The 19,727-nt window shown below is 39.9% G+C and overlaps 1 protein-coding gene across 3 annotated transcripts in view; it reads left to right on the top strand.

Annotated features, from left to right (window-relative positions):
* The window catches only part of atg7 (ATG7 autophagy related 7 homolog (S. cerevisiae)), a 79,775-nt gene that overhangs the window by 11,023 nt on the left and 49,025 nt on the right, over window positions 1-19,727 (top strand). For all 3 annotated transcript variants that reach the window (XM_054783613.1, XM_054783614.1, XM_054783612.1), the window contains exons 11-15: window positions 222-366; window positions 442-600; window positions 11,872-12,066; window positions 16,353-16,604; window positions 19,230-19,345. In XM_054783613.1, the coding sequence (XP_054639588.1) occupies window positions 222-366; window positions 442-600; window positions 11,872-12,066; window positions 16,353-16,604; window positions 19,230-19,345 (867 nt within the window). The remainder of the gene's footprint in view (window positions 1-221; window positions 367-441; window positions 601-11,871; window positions 12,067-16,352; window positions 16,605-19,229; window positions 19,346-19,727) is intronic.

Below are 19,727 nucleotides of genomic sequence, written 5' to 3'. Positions count from 1 at the left end.
TATAGATAATGCGTTTAAACCTGACTCTTTTACTCACCACCGACAGTGGCTGAGTCTTTTCTGTTATATACGCTTCCTGTCTCTCATGTGTCCCATGTGGAAATTCTGTATGCCCCTGTGAGGCACCAAAAATTCCAATTCCGATTACATGTACTTTTACATCTATGCAAGGCCATACTGTATCTTGCTAAGTTACCGGAACTGAGTTGTCACATGTTTAGGCTTGCAGAGTCCTCCGTGGACCTTAACCTGAAACTGATGCGATGGAGGCTGGTTCCTTCACTGGACCTGGACAAAGTGGTCAGCACCAAGTGTCTTCTATTGGGAGCTGGGACTCTGGGCTGCAATGTGGCCAGGACCCTGATGGTGAGACTGGAGGGAGGGATGGAAGGTTGCATGCGAGTGATCACCAAACTGATATCATCTTCCTCCTTCTTGTAGGGATGGGGGGTGAGACATATCACCTTTGTAGATAATGCAAAAATCTCCTACTCCAATCCGGTCCGACAGCCTCTCTACGAGTTTGAAGACTGCCTCGGAGGAGGGAAATCTAAAGCCATTGCAGCTGTGGACCGGCTGAACAAAATCTTTCCTGGTGTTGTAAGTACCAGAAGAAACTATTATGATGTATTTTAAATATATATTACATTAAAATTATTATTGTTATTATATAGCAATCACATGACTTATGCCAATAACTTTCACACTGTATTAATTTTGGAAAAATAACAACATATATTGTTATTATTACAATATTATATAAAATAATATAATACATAATAATAATAAAAATAAAGTAAATAATATATGAACAAATCGTGCTCTTTGTGTACTCCAGTTCATCTGGCAGTAGTCCAGCCTTTCGAAGCCTGTTGAAGATAGTGTATTTTCTGCTCCATGCTGCAAGGATCCACCGACAGACTTGTGCAAAAGTTGCACAGTTAATGGGGTTGGGACCATGGGGTTGTGTTGTGTATATGTCCAAACGTTTGGCCTGAACTGTATGTGCACCCCGCGTCTGCATTCCAGTACGGTAGGTGGCGGCATGCACCTAAACGTTGGTTGCGACCCGCCGTAAAGGCGTCTACATCCGGTCGCCTATTTTTTGGCAGTCAGTGTTAGACGGATAGATAGCAACTTTATTAATCTCTAACAGAACAACAAGACAGCATTTTATGTTTTGTTTTAGATGGTGCTTGCACATGCATACCCGGCTCCACTCAACAAGAGCCACAGGGTTAGCAAACGCAGAGAAAGGTGGCTTCTCTGCGTTTTTTGGTTGTTTCCTGAACCTTTTTTGCCATCATGATGGACTTAGTAATAGCGTTTTCCGAAATACATATTTAAATGATTAGTAGTATTTCTGAAGCATAGGAGATGTCAAGCGATTAGAAGATGAACACATATGAACTGCACCGCTGTATAAGCCACAGGTATCAAAATTTGAAAAAAAAGTATCGGATTATACACTGGAAATTACGGTAATATACTGTATATTTAAGATATTTCTTATGTTTTATAAGACAATTTGAATTTTAATAGTATTAATAACAATATAATAATAATAGTAACAATATGATGATAATCATAATAACAATAACAATGAATGAACATTCTCTAAGCTATTTTCCCTATTTTGTCTTTACTATGCCTGTAAATTTAATCTGGTGCTTTCCTGTTTGATTGCTTGTATTGGCGATGTGATGGACAAACCATGCAGAAAATGAAGTCTTGTTAATACTTGCATATTAAGCATTGTGGGTTCATTTATTTATTATGTTTTTAATGAGCCTGCCCCGGGGGCCTTTTGCTGTACAGGGTGTGCCAGTGTCCTACAAAGCTATTTGGGTAATTTATTCAATGAAAAAAATGGAACGTCTAGAGCTGTCCTATGTAGTCAATTTAGCATGAACTGATGAAGCCTGCTTCGATGAGAGGCCAAACATCTTCTGAGACCAACCTGAACAGTCCAGTTGAGATCGATTGAAGGCTCTGAGACTACAATGACCTGGATAAATGAGAATATTCACAGGAATGAATGAATGAATGCATATGCATGAAGGTCCAGCTGTGTTCTGATGCGTGCGGTTTTTCAAAGAAGTCCAGTGGTTCCTAATAAGATGGTTCATTCACTTTCTTTTCTAGCTAGGATATAATGAGCCATTGGGGTTATATTATAATAAGGGTAGCAATTATGGAAAAGAGGAAAAGTGCGACGATCGCAGTGTTTCCCACAGGTCTGTTGTTTAATTGTGGCATAATTAGCATAATTGGCCAATTATAGGAGTGTTTATGTGTGTACAGGTAAAACTAATGTTTGAGTCTTTAAAAATGTGCAACATTATCTCATGTGTAAACCTTATGTAACAACAGAACATGAATTTATTGACTTACAGGGTTTGCTTTTGTGATGTCACCGTGTTCTTTTACTGGCATGCTTTTATTTTGGAGGCGTAACTTTACCGGCTATAGGATGTTGTGCACCGAGGTTGCCCGAGTGTTGCTGCGCGAGCCCGAACGTTGCAGTTGCTTGAGATTGTGAATAAAAACCTTGCATTGTGGAATACGCTCTGATTCAACTCACACAATGCTATTTAATTTTTCACAGGTTTCATTTCATGCAGCAGTGGAAATCCGTGTGTGTGTGCACATTATAACGCGCACCGGCTATTAAAAAAAGACGTTCTTGTTGTTCCCCGATTCTATGTAAGTGTATGCTGATTTTAAAGATAATGTACATGTCATTGTATGTTTAATATCACACTGTATTGTAGCATAGCGTATTGTAGTGGCCCTGGTGTACCAAGCATACCTTGCAGGTACTTTGTAAATAACTTATTGGCCAAGTATCCTTTCACAAACAAGGAATTTGACTTCGTTTAAATTAGCTCTCACTGTACATACACACAGACACTTAAGGAATAAATAATTAAGAAGTTATTAAAGACTAACATTGGTTTTCTCCTGAAGTCCTCTGTCATCTCCATAGTCTTGAGTTCAGCTTCAGGTGGTTCTGAATACACTAAAGGACCAGTTGGTCTACCTCTCGTCTGCATGCAGACTCCCGGATGAGACCGATACAGCAGAATCTAAAAATAAAGTATTCAACCCAGCAGATGGCATTTTGTATGTAATATTTCAGTTATGCAAGGTCATATGTCACAAAAGTCAATATGTTCTTTACTGTACAGCAGGGGTGTTCAAAGTGCGGCCCGTGGAACTTTCTAAAAATATAATTTGACAAGAAAACTAAACAAAAAAAAAACTCCAGCAAAGACTGAAAAATCAGCAAGAATAAAGTCAAAATATTAGGAGCAAAAAGTTGTAATCTAACGAGGAAATGTCATCAATTTACGAGAATAACGTAAAATAATGTCACTTTAGTTGCATAAAGTTGAAATATTAAAGAAAAAAGTTATTTTTTTTAAGTCACTCTTCACGGTTCACGTTTCGCGGACTCGCTGTTTCGCAGATTTTGTAGTGCAATTTTTAGTGTCCCTCAGTGGAAAACGTTTGGAAACCCCTGCTGTACAGCCTTCAGTCCCATGACAAAAATCAGAGCGTGAACACATTAGTGAACCGCATCAAAGGGTGCACTACGTTGTTTTTGGTGTAGACCAGATTACCGAACCACAAGTGTGAACACAGCCTGACAGAGAAAAAAGGAAAAAAAGGAAAATAATGTGTATAGTAGTTGCAAAGCTAATAGATTAAAAGTGGTCGCTTGCAGAATTTCTGTTTCTAAATTCCATTTTAAAGAGTTCAGCACATTAAATATAGAGTCTGCAAAGTATGATGGTATTAAATTTTCAGGACAACTTGTGAGTTTTAAATTAGCAGACAGCTTTTTCAGACCTCTGCTCTTCCTGTAATGACTCACTAACTGTCTGACAAGGTAATTTCCTGACCCTCAGGTGGTGCGGTAACGGCAATATTTAAGTTAACACAACCAAGCTTGCAATCAGGACTTACTTACATTGGTGTGAAAAAATGTTTGCGCCCTTGCTGATTTCTTATTTTTCTTGCATGTTTGTCACACAAAAATTTTAAAATTTAAACAGTTTTTAAATTAAACTTTTTATTATTAATGGAGAGAGAAAAAAATCCAATCCTACATGGCCCTGTGTGAAAGACAGACAGTAATTGAGGTCTACCAGTCTGGAAAATTTTGTAAAGCCATTTCTAAAGCTTTGGGACTCCAGCTAACAACAGTGAGAGCCATTATCCTCAAATGGTGAAAACAAGGAAAAGTGGTGAACCTTCCCAGGAGTGGCCTGCCAACCAAAATGACCCCAAGAACGCAGCGACAACTCATCCAAGAGGTCACAAAAGACCCCACAACAACATCCAAAGAACTACAGGCCTCACTTGCCTCAGTTAAGGTCAGTGTTCATGACTCCATTATAAGGAACACACTGGGCAAAAACGGCCTGCATGGAAGAGTTCCAAGACGAAAACCACTACTGAACAAAAAGAACATTTAGGCTCCTCGATTTTGCCAGAAAACATCTTGATGATCCCCAAGACCTTTAGGAAAATACTCTGGTCTGATGAGACAAAAGTTGAACTTTTTGGAAAGTGTGTGTCGTATTACATCTGGCGTAAAAGTAACGGCGCATTTCAGAAAAAGAGCGTCATACCAACAGTAAAATGTGGTGGTGGTAGTGTGATGGTCTGGGGCTGTTTTGCTGCTTCTGGACCAGGAAGACTTGCTGTGAAAAATGAAACCATGAATTCTTCTGTCTACCAAAAAATCCTAAAGGAGAATGTCCGGCGATCTATTCATGACCTCAGGCTGAAACCAACTTGTGTTCTGCAGCAGGACAATGATTCAAGACACACCAGCAAGTCCACCTCTGAATGGCTGACAAATAACAAAATGAATACTTTGGAGTGGCTTAGTCAAAGCCCTGACCTGAATCCTATTGAGATGCTGTGGCATTGCATTAAAAAAGGCGCTTCATGCTTGAAAAGCCTCCAATGTGACTGAATTACAACAATTCTGCAAAGATGAGTGGGCCAAAATTCCTCCACAGCGCTGAAAGAAACTCATTGCAGATTTTGCAAACGCTTGATTGCAGTTGTTGCTGCTAAGGGTGGCCCAACCAGTTATTAGGTTTAGGGGGCAATCACTTTTTCCACACAGGACCATGTAGGTTTGGATTTTGTTGTCCCTTAATAATAAAGTTTCATTTAAAAATGGCATTTTTTGTTCACTTTTGTTGTCACTGACTAATATGTGACAAACATGCAAAAATATGTGAAGTCAGGAAGGGCGCAAACACTTTTTCACACCACTCAAGATGTTATTTTTTTTGGTGATTATCCTGGAAAGTGGCACAAAGCAGGGCATCAGGTGTACAGTAAAATCATGGGTACCCAAACTTTTTCTGTCAAGGGCTGCATACAAAATTATGAAAGGATGCAAGGGCCCCTTTTGATATTCTTCACATTTTTGTTCATAAAAAATACTAAAACTAATCCAATATATTCAGGTATGCTAAGCAGTTAAATATGTTTACATACATTTTTTTAGGCCAATGCATTTTCCTCAATTGTTTTTCATGTAAGATTTTAATTAAATAATTTAATTAATTTATAAGTTTCCTGATTATCCAGATATTATCTAAATATTTTATAGTCCAATACATTTTTTTCAATTATTTTTTTTTTTGGGTGGGGAAGGAACAAAGTCAAGTTGGTGTTTTTCTTGTTTAATTTTCAATTTTATTTAAATGATGATATATGTCCAGTACGTAAATCAGGTAATCCAATATTTCCTCTCAAATGTGAATATTTTTCAATTTCCTTAATCATCCATGGAAGCAGACCTATTTCTTAGGCAAAAGAAGATATTCACACACATCAGCTTTGGCTTTGGAAAACAGTGATGGACATTTTGGCCTTCTTTCTGATATGTTGCTGACCAAACCACTAATGGTTTGAGTTTGGTTTATATTGATTTGATCCGTCTAGGACTCTAGGGCCTAACCGATTACTCGATTAATTTAAACAACAAGCTTCAGAGAAATCGAGAAAAGAAAATAAACGTTATCTGCAGGCGTCATTCTGATACAGGCTGTTTTTACTGTCGTTTTATAAAAAAAAAATAGGCAGCGGGCCAACAAAAAAACAACACAACTGGTTGACACAAATCCGCATCAAAGAACTGCGAGGGACCTCAGGTTGTAAATGTCAAGAGGAGATTTTTAGCGTGTTCAGAAATTTGTTCAAGTTGTCGTATGAAGGGGTTTTTGGTACCAAAGGGTGGATTATCTCTTTTTGTCCTCTGCCCCCGTAAGAGCTTTGCTCAATTCAGATTCAGTGCACACTATAATGGCTCCCACTGCGCAAATAATGATTGACTCAAGTAAAGAGACGTTTTTTCAGAATGTACACCTACATTGCTACACCTATTTTTTTTTTCCTAACATTGCAATATTTCCTGTGTATGCTTGTGCAGAAATGTTATGCTGAGGCAGTCTTGTGATTACACCATAAATATGTCATCTGTCAAGTCTTAAAGCAGTTGAGGCAAAATGGAGTGCACTATTTGGCTACAATTATTTTTCCAGTATTTTCGGATGAATGAATTTTCTTTTGTTTGAGCCCCCCTAAAATGTTCTAAACCTTTCAATAATTATAGCTGGGGCTGGTTTCTAACAAAAGAGTTCAAGCATGCACTTATCACAAACCAGCAAGAATGCTTGTTGAATGTGTCAAAAGAAATAATAATACTAGTTATGCAATTGAAGTGATGGTACAGGTGGGCTTTAGTACCCAGGTGCCCTGTATTTGTACTCAATAAACCATATGGTAGATAGAACTCACTGGAGCTTTAACATGAGGAAGAGCAACATATAATGATTGTATAGTTACATACTGTTGATTGCAAATTAAGCTTCAAAATAAAATCATGGCAGTATTATCCTCTTAAAATACAAAATTTGTGTTGTATCATTGTCAAATTTGAAATGGGATTAGGTAAGGCTCAAACTATGCCACCGGCCCATTCTGGTCCATATCTTCAAGCTTGTTGTTTTAAAGGCACGTTTAAAAAAATAATAAAAAAATAACCACATAAATTATATATATATATATATATATATATATATATATACATACTCCTGATGAAAATCTTAATACCAGTTGAAAAATTGCTAGAATTAGCATTTTGCAAAACTGTGGTGAGACCAGCGATGTTGTTTGGTCTAGAGACAGTGTCAATGAGGAAAAGACAGGAGATAGAGGTGGAGATGCTGATGCTGATGCTGAGGTTCTCTCTGGGAGTGACCAGGAAGGATAGGATCAGGAATGAGTACATCAGAGGGGCAGCACATGTTTGACAGGTTTTGGAGGTTTTGGAGATAAAGTCAGAGAGGCCAGACTGAGATGGTTTGGACATGTCCAGAGGAGAGAAGGGGAATATATAGGCAGAAGGATGCTGAGTTTTGAACTGCCAGGCAGGAGGCATAGAGGAAGACCAAAGAGGAGGTTTATGGATGTAGTGAAAGAGGACATGAAGGTAGTTGGTGTGAGAGAAGAGGATGCAGAAGACAGGGTTAGATGGAGGCAATTGATTCACTGTGGCGACCCCTGAAGGGAAAAGCCGAAAGGAAAAGAAGAAGAAGAGCATTTTGCACATTTGGAGCTTAATGAAGTTTTAAGTAGAGCCACAAAATGCAAAAGCAAGAAGGGGGGGTGAGACAAAAAAACCATTTGGAACTTATAATTTAAACAAAACAAACAAAACAAACCTGTTTGCAGGTGCCAAAAAAGCTGAAATAGGTTGTTTTTTTACCTGATCAAAAATTTAAGACCACAGTCTATAAAAGCCAAAATCTGCTCTTTTTATTTTCTGTCAGGCATTCACATTGTCATGCCCTCCTGATGGCTAAAGCTAAGAAGCTTTCTCTTTTTGAACGTGGTCGAATTGTTGAGCTGCATAAGCAAGACCTATCGCAGCGTGCCATTGCTGTTGAGGTTGGGCGCAGTAAGACAGTCATTCTAAATTTGGCCATCGACGGTAGTTGTTAACATAATTAAGGTGTTTTTACTCACTTTTTTGTCTCTCTGGAGGAAGAGAGGAGAGGCACAGAATCCACGTTGCTTGCGGTCCAGTGGAAAGTTTCCACAGTCAGTGGTTGTGATAAGTGAATTTCTGCTAAGTAGGATCCCTTATAATCATTTGAATATATTCATATTTGGAGCATAGAAAACCTGTTTATAACCATTTTTACACAAATATTACACAATATACCATACATAATAAGAGTAAATAAGCCATTTAAGACAAAAATAAGACTTGTGATATGTGTTGCTGCAATTGTCTTCCGGTGGGGAACAGACAGGAAGTGACATTGGGGGTTCAGAGTTGAGTTTTAGCTTGGCCTAAATTACAGCTGTAACAGTAGCTCTTGTTTTTATTAGGGATTATTGTGCCTGCTCATTCAAATCTGCCATAAAAGCCTGTTGTTCCGGCGATCAAGTTGATGCTTGTGCGTCTAAACCAGTGGTTCTTAGTTATTTTCAGTCATGCCTCCACTGGGACAGAAATGTTTTCACGCTCTCCTGATTTGAAATACTATTGAGAAACTGATAATACATGTTTATTTATCTGTACTGTACAGACTGAACTTGAAACTGAAAACAGCGAAATGCAACAAAATGGAGATCTGGGAAGCATACAAATTCAAACATGTTGGCAAGTCTGCACTAATATTGAAAGTTCTCCTCTTTCTCTATTCCTGGATTCTACTAGACCAGGTGGAAGCTGTATGCATTGTCTGGAGGTCAGCAGAGTGTGTTTTATTTGAAGACGAGGACTTCATTAGCATTGAATTTTTCACATACTTTAATTAATTGGTAATGTAATGTAATGTTTACCTATGTGTATGTTTACTAGCGGAAGAAAAAACGATGTTGTATGAATGTGATATTTATTATTCTGTAATAAAAAGAGGATATCGTGAAGCAGGGAAGGAAGTGAGAGAGCCAGATAACAAGTGCTGATAAAAGCTTTTCAAATAATGAATTCATTGATAAAGCCTAAGCTGGTGTGATGAGAAATTTCCGGTGCATTGCCCCCTCCATCTTTCAATCCTAGTGACGTCCCTGGTGTTTTCTCAGATTTACTTTTACTTTCTTGACATTCTCTACTTTCTTCGCATTCTCTAGTTCCGGTGTTTGGCGGTGCAGTGGGGCAGACTTGCTCCTAATCATTTATTTGTGGTTCTTCAAAGCACATAGGCAGCAGCATGGGTTTCCCAGTTCATTAGTTTACCGTTGAGTTAGTGCTGATGCATTCCTTTGCATCTTAATTTGCCCATTCCAATTTTCCTGGTTTTATTCTCTTTTTCCTGCACATTCTTGTTTCCACCTCCCATGGTGAGTTGGTTTGTTAGCCGAAGCTATTCCTCCTTTCCTCCTTCGTTATTTCAAATTTAGCGTTCCTGACTTGTCGTTTCACTCTGTGTGAGCTCATTTAAAGATGTCATCTCAGTCTCCGCATCACAGGATATCCTGCCCATAACAGAACGTGTCATAAAATACAGCCACCTAAATCTTAGAATTAGTGGTGCTAAGGTAGTTCCTTTCTACCACCAGCATATGACCTCAGGGAAAAAAATACATTTTTGCACAATGCAAAAAAAAAACTTTTAGCATATCAGTATGTTGAGTAAAATTGTGGAATGGACTGAGGAAAGAACTCACACAATGTACTTAGTACATTGTTTGTATAGGTACAGTATGTAGGTTTGTAGGTTTCTAAGTACATGCAGTACAGTATGAAAAAACAGTTATACTGCATATCGTATTTGCAGGGTATTTGGTACCATACTGTCTGTTACCATTTATCCTGAATTTCATTCATCTGTTATTATTTAATAAGTTATAGCGTAGTACTTAGTTTCCCAAAGTGGGGTACATGTACCCCGAGGAGTACACCAATTGTAACAGGGGCTACGTGAATGAAAATGAAAAACAATTAGCGCCTAACACCCATTATTATGAGTGTGCCTGAACGCCTCACGTTGCAAGGAAAGCAGAACAGAAGGGCTTTTTGGTTGTATGTATTTTTGCACTTGGGATACTGATTTATCGTGATTGTTAAACTGTCCCCTTCAATTTGGTATTAAATTAATATGAAGACTTAAACCATAGCCATCGTGAGTGGACAAAATGTGAAGGTCAAATTAAATCCATTCAAACAGAAGGATGCCAACATTAAATTTGAATAAAATATGTAGGATGATTACATATCTGTCAGTGCTCATGTGAAACTCATTTTAAAATGTGACCATGCAAAACACCCTTTTTTGATCCGGAATTGCTACAGAATTAATCAACTCATTAATTATGTTCAATATTTCAAGTTAATTAAGATAAAAAAAGGCATGTGGTTTCTAAGTGTGCAGGAGTAGGGGTACATGCCTTCATGTCTGTAAGGATACGCCACTGTAAAAAGTTTAGTGCATATAATGCATTTATTTATACATTATGCAATTTTTCTGTAATTGTTTTCCTCCTGTATTATTTATTCATTTTAATTAAAAGATTTTTAATTATTTGTATTGATCTTTTGTTTATTATTATTTATTTACCTATTATAGTTGAACTCCTTTCTTTTCCATATTTTTTTTTCATTTTCTCTCCATACTAGAAAATGGTAAGATTTAAAGACAGGAATTGATTATTAGGGCCCGAGGACTGAGCAAAAGTGTTGCGAAGCCCCTCTTGAAACTGCAGTGTTCATCATTATTATTGTTCTATACGTTTCATTGCATCTTTGAGGACCTTTTTATGCATGAAAAATCTGGAAAATTTTATATTTTGGAAGTTCCGAACACAAACCCCCAAAAAAATCACTCAGTAACCCCCCCAACCCCCCCCACCCCCACCCCCCAGGTTGGTTATATGAATAAGTAAGTAAGTTTGACGATTATGTTGTGTATTAAGAGTGTTGAATCTTGAAGGTTTAACTGATATTGGTGCTCCAATCCCCGCACCGTGAAAACCTGTCAATGTACAGTATGTGCATGTCAGGATGAGAGAGTGGAGATTCCCCTGAAAATGAGGCATTATCGCTGCTTGTATGTATTTTTTTTTTTACTTCGGATACTGTTTTGTCAAGTTTATTAAACTCTCCGTTTCAATTTGGTATCAAATTAGCATGCAGATTTAAATCATAGCGATTGCAAGTGCACACAAGTGAAGCTCAAGTTCAAAAAGGGAAGCATCCCAACATCTGGCTGAAATAAAAGATATGTACGATGAATACTTACCGTAGATACTTTATTCATCTCCAAGAGGAATTAACATCTTATATCTATGTATCACTGCTCATGTAAAACTTTTATCAAATTTTACCATGGACAATACAAATTTTTGAACCAGAATTACTTACTATAAAATGAATTAAGCAATTAATCATGTTTAATATTACAATTTAACGAAATGTAAAAATTGTTTGTTTTTTAAGTGTGCAGCAGTAGAGGGTACATGACTTCAAGACAAATGTCTGAAGGAGCACACAACTGTGAAAAGTTTGGGAACCACTGGCCTACACCATAGAATGTGGGCGGGGCACAGCGACAAACTTTAAATTGCTGAGACATGGGGAAGGAATAGGATTAAATAAACCCGGCTTATTCCTACTCCTTTTTGGACACGTTGAACTGTGCAAGTGTAAACGTGATGTTCCTCAATGTAATTTTTATAAAGAATTTGTCTGACAGCCATCATTGGACTGAACCAATACTCAACAACAATGGAAAAGTCCTAGGGACTCAGGGGTGGTCTAAGAAGTAGAATTGTACTTCCTTGTATTTACACAAGTTGGTAAATTCAGCCTGCTTGTGTGTTTTCCAGAAAGCTGAGGGTTACAATATGAGCATCCCCATGCCCGGCCACCCTGTGAATTTCTCCCAAGCCACCCACTCCCAGGCCGAGATGGATGTGGAGCAGCTGGAGAAGCTCATTTCGGGGCATGACGTGGTCTTCTTGCTAATGGACACCAGGGAGAGCCGCTGGCTGCCCACTGTGATCGCTGCCAGTAAGAGAAAGGTGAGGACGGAAGGTCGTGTACATCAAGTGAGAGTGGTCACCATCTGCCTGGTTTGCAGACGTCACATCAGGACCAGGATGCACCTTTTAGAGCAAGAAGGTTGACATTTTATTACTAGTGTAGTAGTAGTGATTCCCTTTTTGGGTGCATGAGCAGTTGTGGACGTCAACAGTGACGGAATTGTTTAATAAGAAAAACGAGGAATACCTAAGGGATGCAGCAAAACACACTTAAACAGTACATGTCACACAGGCGGCAATAAACATACTTAATGAAGCCACATAGGCACCAGAAAATTAGTGCACCACACCAGGCAACAATAAACAATATAGGCCTTTCAGGCAGCAATAAATTGTATTAGCCAAACATTAATAGATATTAATAAATAGGTCACACCAAGAAATGAGATGGTGAGACCCTGAGATCCTTTGACAGCTCTGGTGTCTTGCCCATGGTAGTTTAGAGGTTTGAATGGAACAGAGTGTTTGTGTGACAGGTGTCTTTTATTCACATAATGAATTGGGATTAGAAGACTTTCTGAAAAGGACTGAACTCATTTGTGTGCTTCACATAACCAGATTGGGGGGATCAAAATGCTTGCTGGTTGGTGGGTGATGAAATACTTATTTCCCTCAATCAAATACAGTCAAACCTGTCTGAGTGGCCACCTGTCTATAACGGCCGCCTGCCTATAGCGGCCACTGAAAAATCCCCCGCATAAAATTTACGTGTTCATTTACGACCCTGTGTATAGCGGTCACCTCGCTAACGCGGCCAGCGGCCACCCATTTTGTATCCCTTGGTCAATATCTGACCGCATATAGCGGCCAAAATGCCGACTCAAGCAGAAGCTTCATGCACGAAAAAGTTTCGTTTTTTAAGCAATGAAGCCGTCGTGTGTAGACTTTAATTACTGAGTCCTAGCTCAGTCACAATCATTCACAAGATCCACACAAACTGTCAGTTGTTTGACATAAAAAAAGCCGTCTTCTTACTTTGCAATGCTGCCCTGAAAAGATTCAATGACGGCCAAAACGGTAATCTTCCCACTTTGCAATGGCGCCGTGAATAGATTCTAAAATGGCCAAAACACCTGAATAAAACATCTAAAATTTCACTTAATTGCCGACTAATTAGAGATTAGAAGCCCATTCAATAAGAAAGGAGCGATGGTATTGTTAGTTTACTACGATCTTCCCACCTCCTCCCCACTCTATTGTTCACGCACACACCCATTCATGACTGCTTCACGCATATCCTATTAGATCCCATTCCTCAGGCTCGTTCACAAAAATGTTTATTTCTTGCTTTTAAAATTGTGTTTAAAAAAAAATCAAAGATGGAAATTTGTGACGTTCTGCAGGACAGGAGCAAGCGTCCCCTGTCCTGCGCTCTTATTTTGGTGGGCTGTGCCTTCTCCGGGGAGGAAGAGGCAGCCGCTTCTCGCCTGGTGGCCACGCAGCTGAGGTCAATTAACATTTGTGGCGGATAAAAGGCCAGCGCCGTCGAATGTGCGGCGCTGGTTCATTGTTGTTATTGATATTCCTAGTTTCCTCACCGGAGCCGTTACCTAGATTTACCTACCTGTTTACAGTATGTGTCAACAGAGCGTTTTCCCCTCTGTCTCTTTTGGTTTTGCTCCTGTCTTTTTGTTAATACCTGCGCCGGTTTCATTAAAGATTCCTTAGTTTTGCACGCCATCGCCTCGTCTCTGCATACCGGGGGTCAAGCTTTTCGGCGTTGTGTTTTAAGCAATGGAGGCAAAATTGAGTGCACTACATTGCTGCAACCAGCAAATGCGTTGTTGATTCTATACTGCTCAAAAAAATTAGAGGAACACTTAAAAAACACATCAGATCTAAACTGGGGGAAAAATGATCTTGAATATCTTTCCTGATAATAAGTGGGTGATGTATTAGTAACAAAATGATGCCACATAATTTGATAGAAATGAAAATGATCACCCTATAGAGGGGGGAAATCAAAGACACCCCAAAAATGAAAGTGAAAAAATGATGCAGCACACTGGTCCATTTTGCCAAAGTGTCATTGTAGCAACTCAAAATGATTCTCGGTAGTTTGTGTGGCCCCCACGTGCTTGTACGCATGCCTGACAACGTCGGGGCATGCTCCTAATGAGACTACGGATGGTGTCCTGGGGGATCTCCTCCCAGATCTGGACCAGGGCATCCATGAGCTCCTGGACAGTCTGAGGAGCAAACTGGCGGCGCCGGATGGACCTAAACATAATGTCTCAGAGGTGTTCTATTGGGTTTAGGTCAGGTGAACATGTGGGCCAGTCAATGGTATCAATTCCTTCATCCTCCAGGAACTAACTGCATACACTAGCCACATGAGGTCAGGCATTGTCGTGGACCAGGAGGAACCCAGGTCCCACTGCACCAGCGTAGGTTCTGACAATGGGTCCAAGGATTTCATCCCGATACCTAATAGCAGTCAGGGTGCCATTATCTAACCTGTAGAGGTCTGTGCGTCCTTCCAGGGATATGCCTCCCCAGACCATCACTGACCCACCACCAAACTGGTCATGCTGAATGATGTTGCAGGCAGCATAACGTTCTCCACGGCATCTCCAGACCCTTTTTACGTCTGTCACATGTGCTCAGGTTGAACTTGCTCTCATCAGCGAAGAGCACAGGGCACCAGTGGTGTAGTTGCCAATTCTGGTGGTCTATGGCAAATGCCAATCGAGCTCTACGGTGCTGGGCAGTGAGCACAGGGCCCACTACAGGACGTCGGGCCCTCAGGCCACCCTCATGGAGCCTGTTTCTGATTGTTTGGTCAAAAACATTCACACCAGTGGCCTGCTGGAGGTCATTTTGTAGGGCTCTGGCAGTGCTCATGCTGTTCCTCCTTGCACAAAGGAGCAGATACCGATTCTGCTGAGGGTTGAAGGGCCTTCTACGGCCCTGTCCAGCTCTCCTGGAGTAACTACCTGTCTCCTGGAATCTCCTGCATGCGTCCAGGTACCGCAGTGATGCCCTGGTCTAGATCTGGGAGGAGATCCCCCAGGACACCATCCGTAGTCTCATTAGGAGCATGCCCCGATGTTGTCAGGCATGCGTACAAGCACGTGGGGGCCACACAAACTACTGAGAATCATTTTGAGTTGCTACAATGACATTTTAACCAAATGGACCAGTGTGCTGCATCATTTTTTCACTTTCATTTTTGGGGTGTCTTTGATTTCCCCCGTCTATAGGGTGATCATTTTCATTTCTATCAAATTATGTGGCATCATTTTGTTACTAATACATCACCTACTTATTATCAGGAAAGATATTCAAGATCATTTTTCCCCCAGTTTAGATCTGATGTGTTTTCGAAGTGTTCTTCTAATTTTTCTGAGCAGTATAGAATCAACAACGCATTTGCTGGTTGCAGATTCTATGAGTTCAATTGTCCCTCGCTGCATCGCTTTAAAAAAAAAAAGAATTAAATCATCAATGATTGCTGTTTCGTGGTCAAAATATATTGAAAGACAAGTCATACGTAGTACTCTGATCATTAGGCGTGCGTAATGACACAAAACATTGATGAGAAATGACAGTACATTACATTACCTTAACACTGCCTGTAGTCAGCCATGGCATGCACAACATCATAAAGTGAAAACAAGTTCTCCTCCCATTCTGTGTAGAAGTGGTAAGTTTTTGCCTTCTTGCTTTGTCCTTCTTCCCCACTCCGTTTGAAACTCTTTTTTAAGTTTAGAATAAATAAATTGGAGGCTAACTAGTTAGCTCGCTAGCATGCTGTGCTTAAAGCTGTGATGGTCTCGTGTCCCTGCAGTGAACCCGTAGCCCGTGCATTAGCAACATGGTGTAAACAAAGAATAATAGGAGTGTTAAGGTGACTATAGGAGTGTTATTTCATGTCTACAGGGATCTAGTAATGGTAAAAAACATTTAGTAAGTCACAAACTGGTTTTCTATGCTAAATATTAAATATTCCATTCATTAATATTGAATCCTCTTTTGCAGAATTTCATGTATCCAATTTGGAGGCTCCAATTAGGCTAACATGCACGTTTTTGGGATCCCAAAAACATACATGTTAGTGTAATTGGGGCCACCAAATTGTCCATAGGTGTGAATTGATGTTAAATGGTTGTTTGTTTAAATGTGTCCTGTGATAGACTGCCGACCAGTCCAGGCCTCTCGCCCGATGTCATCTGGGATAGGCTGTAACTCCAACCACCGGCATATTGCTGCAAAACATATAAAATCCAAACTCCTTCACAAACTGTCATCTCTGTCTTCACCAGCTGGTAATCAACGCCGCTCTCGGCTTCGACACATTCGTAGTGATGCGCCATGGCCTGAAGAAAGCCCAAGTTGAACAAAATGCCTGCGCTGGTGATGCAGGCTCCTCCCTTTCCTGTTCGTCAGCTTCCTCTTCCTCATCCTCCACGCCGGCGGGCTCTGCGCCCTCCGTCACAGGATCCTCTCTGTTCTCCAACATTCCTGGGCACAAGCTGGGCTGCTACTTCTGCAATGACGTGGTGGCGCCAGGAGATGTAAGGAGAACACCTGACAACTCACACATATAGAAAAAACACTCTAAGAACTGAGACTCTACTGCAGGGGTGCTCACACTTTTTCAGCCTTTTATATGACAAAGTCCCAAAGTATACTGTAACTTAGAAAAATCATCAGTATGACCCAAAGTTTGTGATGGGAGTAAATTTTCTCATCTAATGTGCATATTATGACATCACCAGGCTCAGAATTTGTCACATCCCTCCCTCCACGATACAGGCTCATCAAAATGTCTGATGGACTTGTGATACTCTTCCTCATCTTTTCATTTACAGTGGGAAATTGAACACCACTGCTGGCTGCACCGCCATTATTACTGCTATTATTACATAGATAGATATAAAGTATCTAGCTATTATACCTGTGAATAGTCTCATTCATCCAGGTCATTGTATTCTCAGGTTATATCTATCTATTAGCAGTGTATTTTTTGTCGGGGAGTCTGCGAGTATGGTATTGCATATGCCGCTATTTCTGCGTTTTTTTTTACATTCCCACTACCCCCTCACTATTAGCAGTGTTTATTAGCACTATTAGCAGTGTCCCCACTTGCGACCCAGAGCACGGTTTAGCAAAGCATTGGCTCAAGTATGCTGCGTGTGGACTGTCATGGCAAGTAGATACACTGCCGCACGCACACGGTGCGTCAAACTCTATAAACTTCTAAACTGTGCATAGAAACACCCACAACTGTTGCTCAGATGGAAGTTACAGATGTCCATCATGTTCTTGTGTAGTAGTATGAACTACAGGACGCACTATATTTGCATTGTTAAATTCAGCAATGTTGCTTGTCGCAATTTTGAGACTTTGGCACTTAAGGGGTTAAGGGAGAAAAAAAATCTACATGGCCCTGTGTGAAAAAGCGATTGCCTCTTAAACCTAATAACTGGTTGGGCCACCCTTAGCGGCAACAACTGCAATCAAGCCCTGCAGTTCTTTGGATGTTGTTGTGAGGTCTTTTGTGACCTCTTGGATGAGTTGTCGTTGCGCTTTTGGGGTAATTTTGGTCGGCTGGCCCCTCCTGGGAAGGTTCACCACTGTTCCATGTTTTCTCCATTTGTGGATAATGGCTCTCACTGTGGTTCGCTGGAGTCCCAAAGCTTTAGAAAAGGCTTTATAACCTTTTCCAGACTGATAGATCTCAATTACTTTCTTTCTAGGGGTCACACAGTGACTAGATTTGTATTTTTTTTCTTCCTTAATAATCAAAAGTTTCATTTAAAAACTGCATTTTTTGTTAAGTTATGTTGTCATTGACTAATATTTAATTTAGTTTGATGATCTGAAACATTTACGTGTGACAAACATGCAAAGAAAGTAAGAAATCAGGAAAAGGGCAAACACTTTTTCACACCACTGTAATTCCTCAATATTTGTGTACATAACCTGAGTACCGGTAATGTGTCAGTCACAATAACTATGTAGCGTTCATTGGACACAGTTCATTGTAGTTGTAGTCAGCTGTAGTCATCTTACTGCAACAACGAATCAGGAGGGGAGCTTAATATCAGCTGACTGATGTCATATGACATCTACAAAGCGCGATCAACCCACACTACCTTCTCGATCGGCTGGTAGCGACGTAATGGGCACCCCACTCGCTACTGCTTCAGTGTTTTTTAAGACACATTTTACACAACTGTTACATACTGAAGCAATTTTTGGAGGGGGTCACAAAAATAAAAAATGAAGCAGCAAAGTTACTGAAGCACAAAATTTAATAATTCTCTTACTCCTTTTGGACATGTTGAATTTTGCCAGGGTAAACATGTTATACTTATATGTAAATGGTTATGCATATTTGAAATAAACAAGACCATTACCATTACCGTAATAAGCAAATTAACCTAGTTATTTTAATTAAAAAACAATAACATTTGGCCTTTAAATGGATAAAACTCCCCCGAATATAATTAATATTATTAAAATATATTTTTTTACATTTGATAAGTATTTCAGGCTGAACAAGGTTTTGTGGGATAAAATATTAATATATGACTTTTTTACAGCAGTTTTTGGGAAGCTGACATTTTTTGTCTTTTGTGACAAATGATTAAGGATATTTAAAGGACTCGTAAGGATGAATAGTTGACGTCAAAGGTCTGCAATAATGAAGTAAAGTCCCCTGTGCCTCTGCAGAGATGCTATTGTTCTACTCGCCCTTGAAAGCAGCGCTCATTAACCGTGTGACAGGGGGCTATTTTAGTCAAAACGCCACCTTGTAGAATTTTATTGTGTTGCTTGAAAAGCTCCAAAGGTGGACAAAAAAATACGACCTGCGGAGCAGTCAGCTACAGACGCCCTGGCCATTTCCCATGTGAATGGAGGCTTATTAGCCCTGCAATATGCAGCTAGGGGTAGCATAATAAACAGCATTATGATGTTGAAATTACTCCACCAATGCCTTTGAAAATCGTTGTCCTCTTTTTTTGGTGCTTTTCTCCCCCACAACATTTTGCTGCAAGTCATGTTGGAAACACAATTCATCAAGTATCAAAACCTGCACATCATTCAGTGATGACCGTCCTTCTATAAAAGCTCTATGGTTACAGCTTGTTGAAATATTATAATTAAATACAACACATTTCTTTTCTTATTAGTCAACCCGAGATCGGACTCTGGATCAGCAGTGCACTGTAAGCCGACCGGGTCTGGCCATGATCGCTGGAGCGCTGGCTGTGGAGATGATGGTGTCCATTTTACAACACAGTGAAGGGTGAGCATAGTCACTGTAGCAACCTTGTGTTGAGCAGCTACAACGGTAGTATCATGTTGATTTTTCTGTCAAATGAACAATCCCTAAGCAGTCCAGGGTACAATTTTTATAACACATACTGTAAAGATGAGTCAGTGATGCAGTGAAAGTCCTACAAGCTCTCTGAAAGAACTCAAGCAAAGTCGCTGTAGAGCCACTGCATTTCCTGAGTCATCAGCACTTTTTTTGTGACGTGTTATGAGCCACCACAGACACTGTCCATCCTGGGTAAAAAGCTTTGAGCGCTAAACGGTTCAAGAACAAATCTTTATGAGGGTACCTCTGTCTGCCAGTTTATAGTCTTTCAATTTGTTTTTATCATTTCTTATGCTTTATGCAATGA

Source organism: Dunckerocampus dactyliophorus, chromosome 8 (genome assembly GCF_027744805.1).
Source record: "Dunckerocampus dactyliophorus isolate RoL2022-P2 chromosome 8, RoL_Ddac_1.1, whole genome shotgun sequence".
Taxonomy (NCBI): Eukaryota; Metazoa; Chordata; class Actinopteri; order Syngnathiformes; family Syngnathidae; genus Dunckerocampus; species Dunckerocampus dactyliophorus.
The sequence above is the reverse complement of the archived record's forward strand: the minus strand, read 5'-3'. Positions and strand labels throughout refer to the sequence as shown.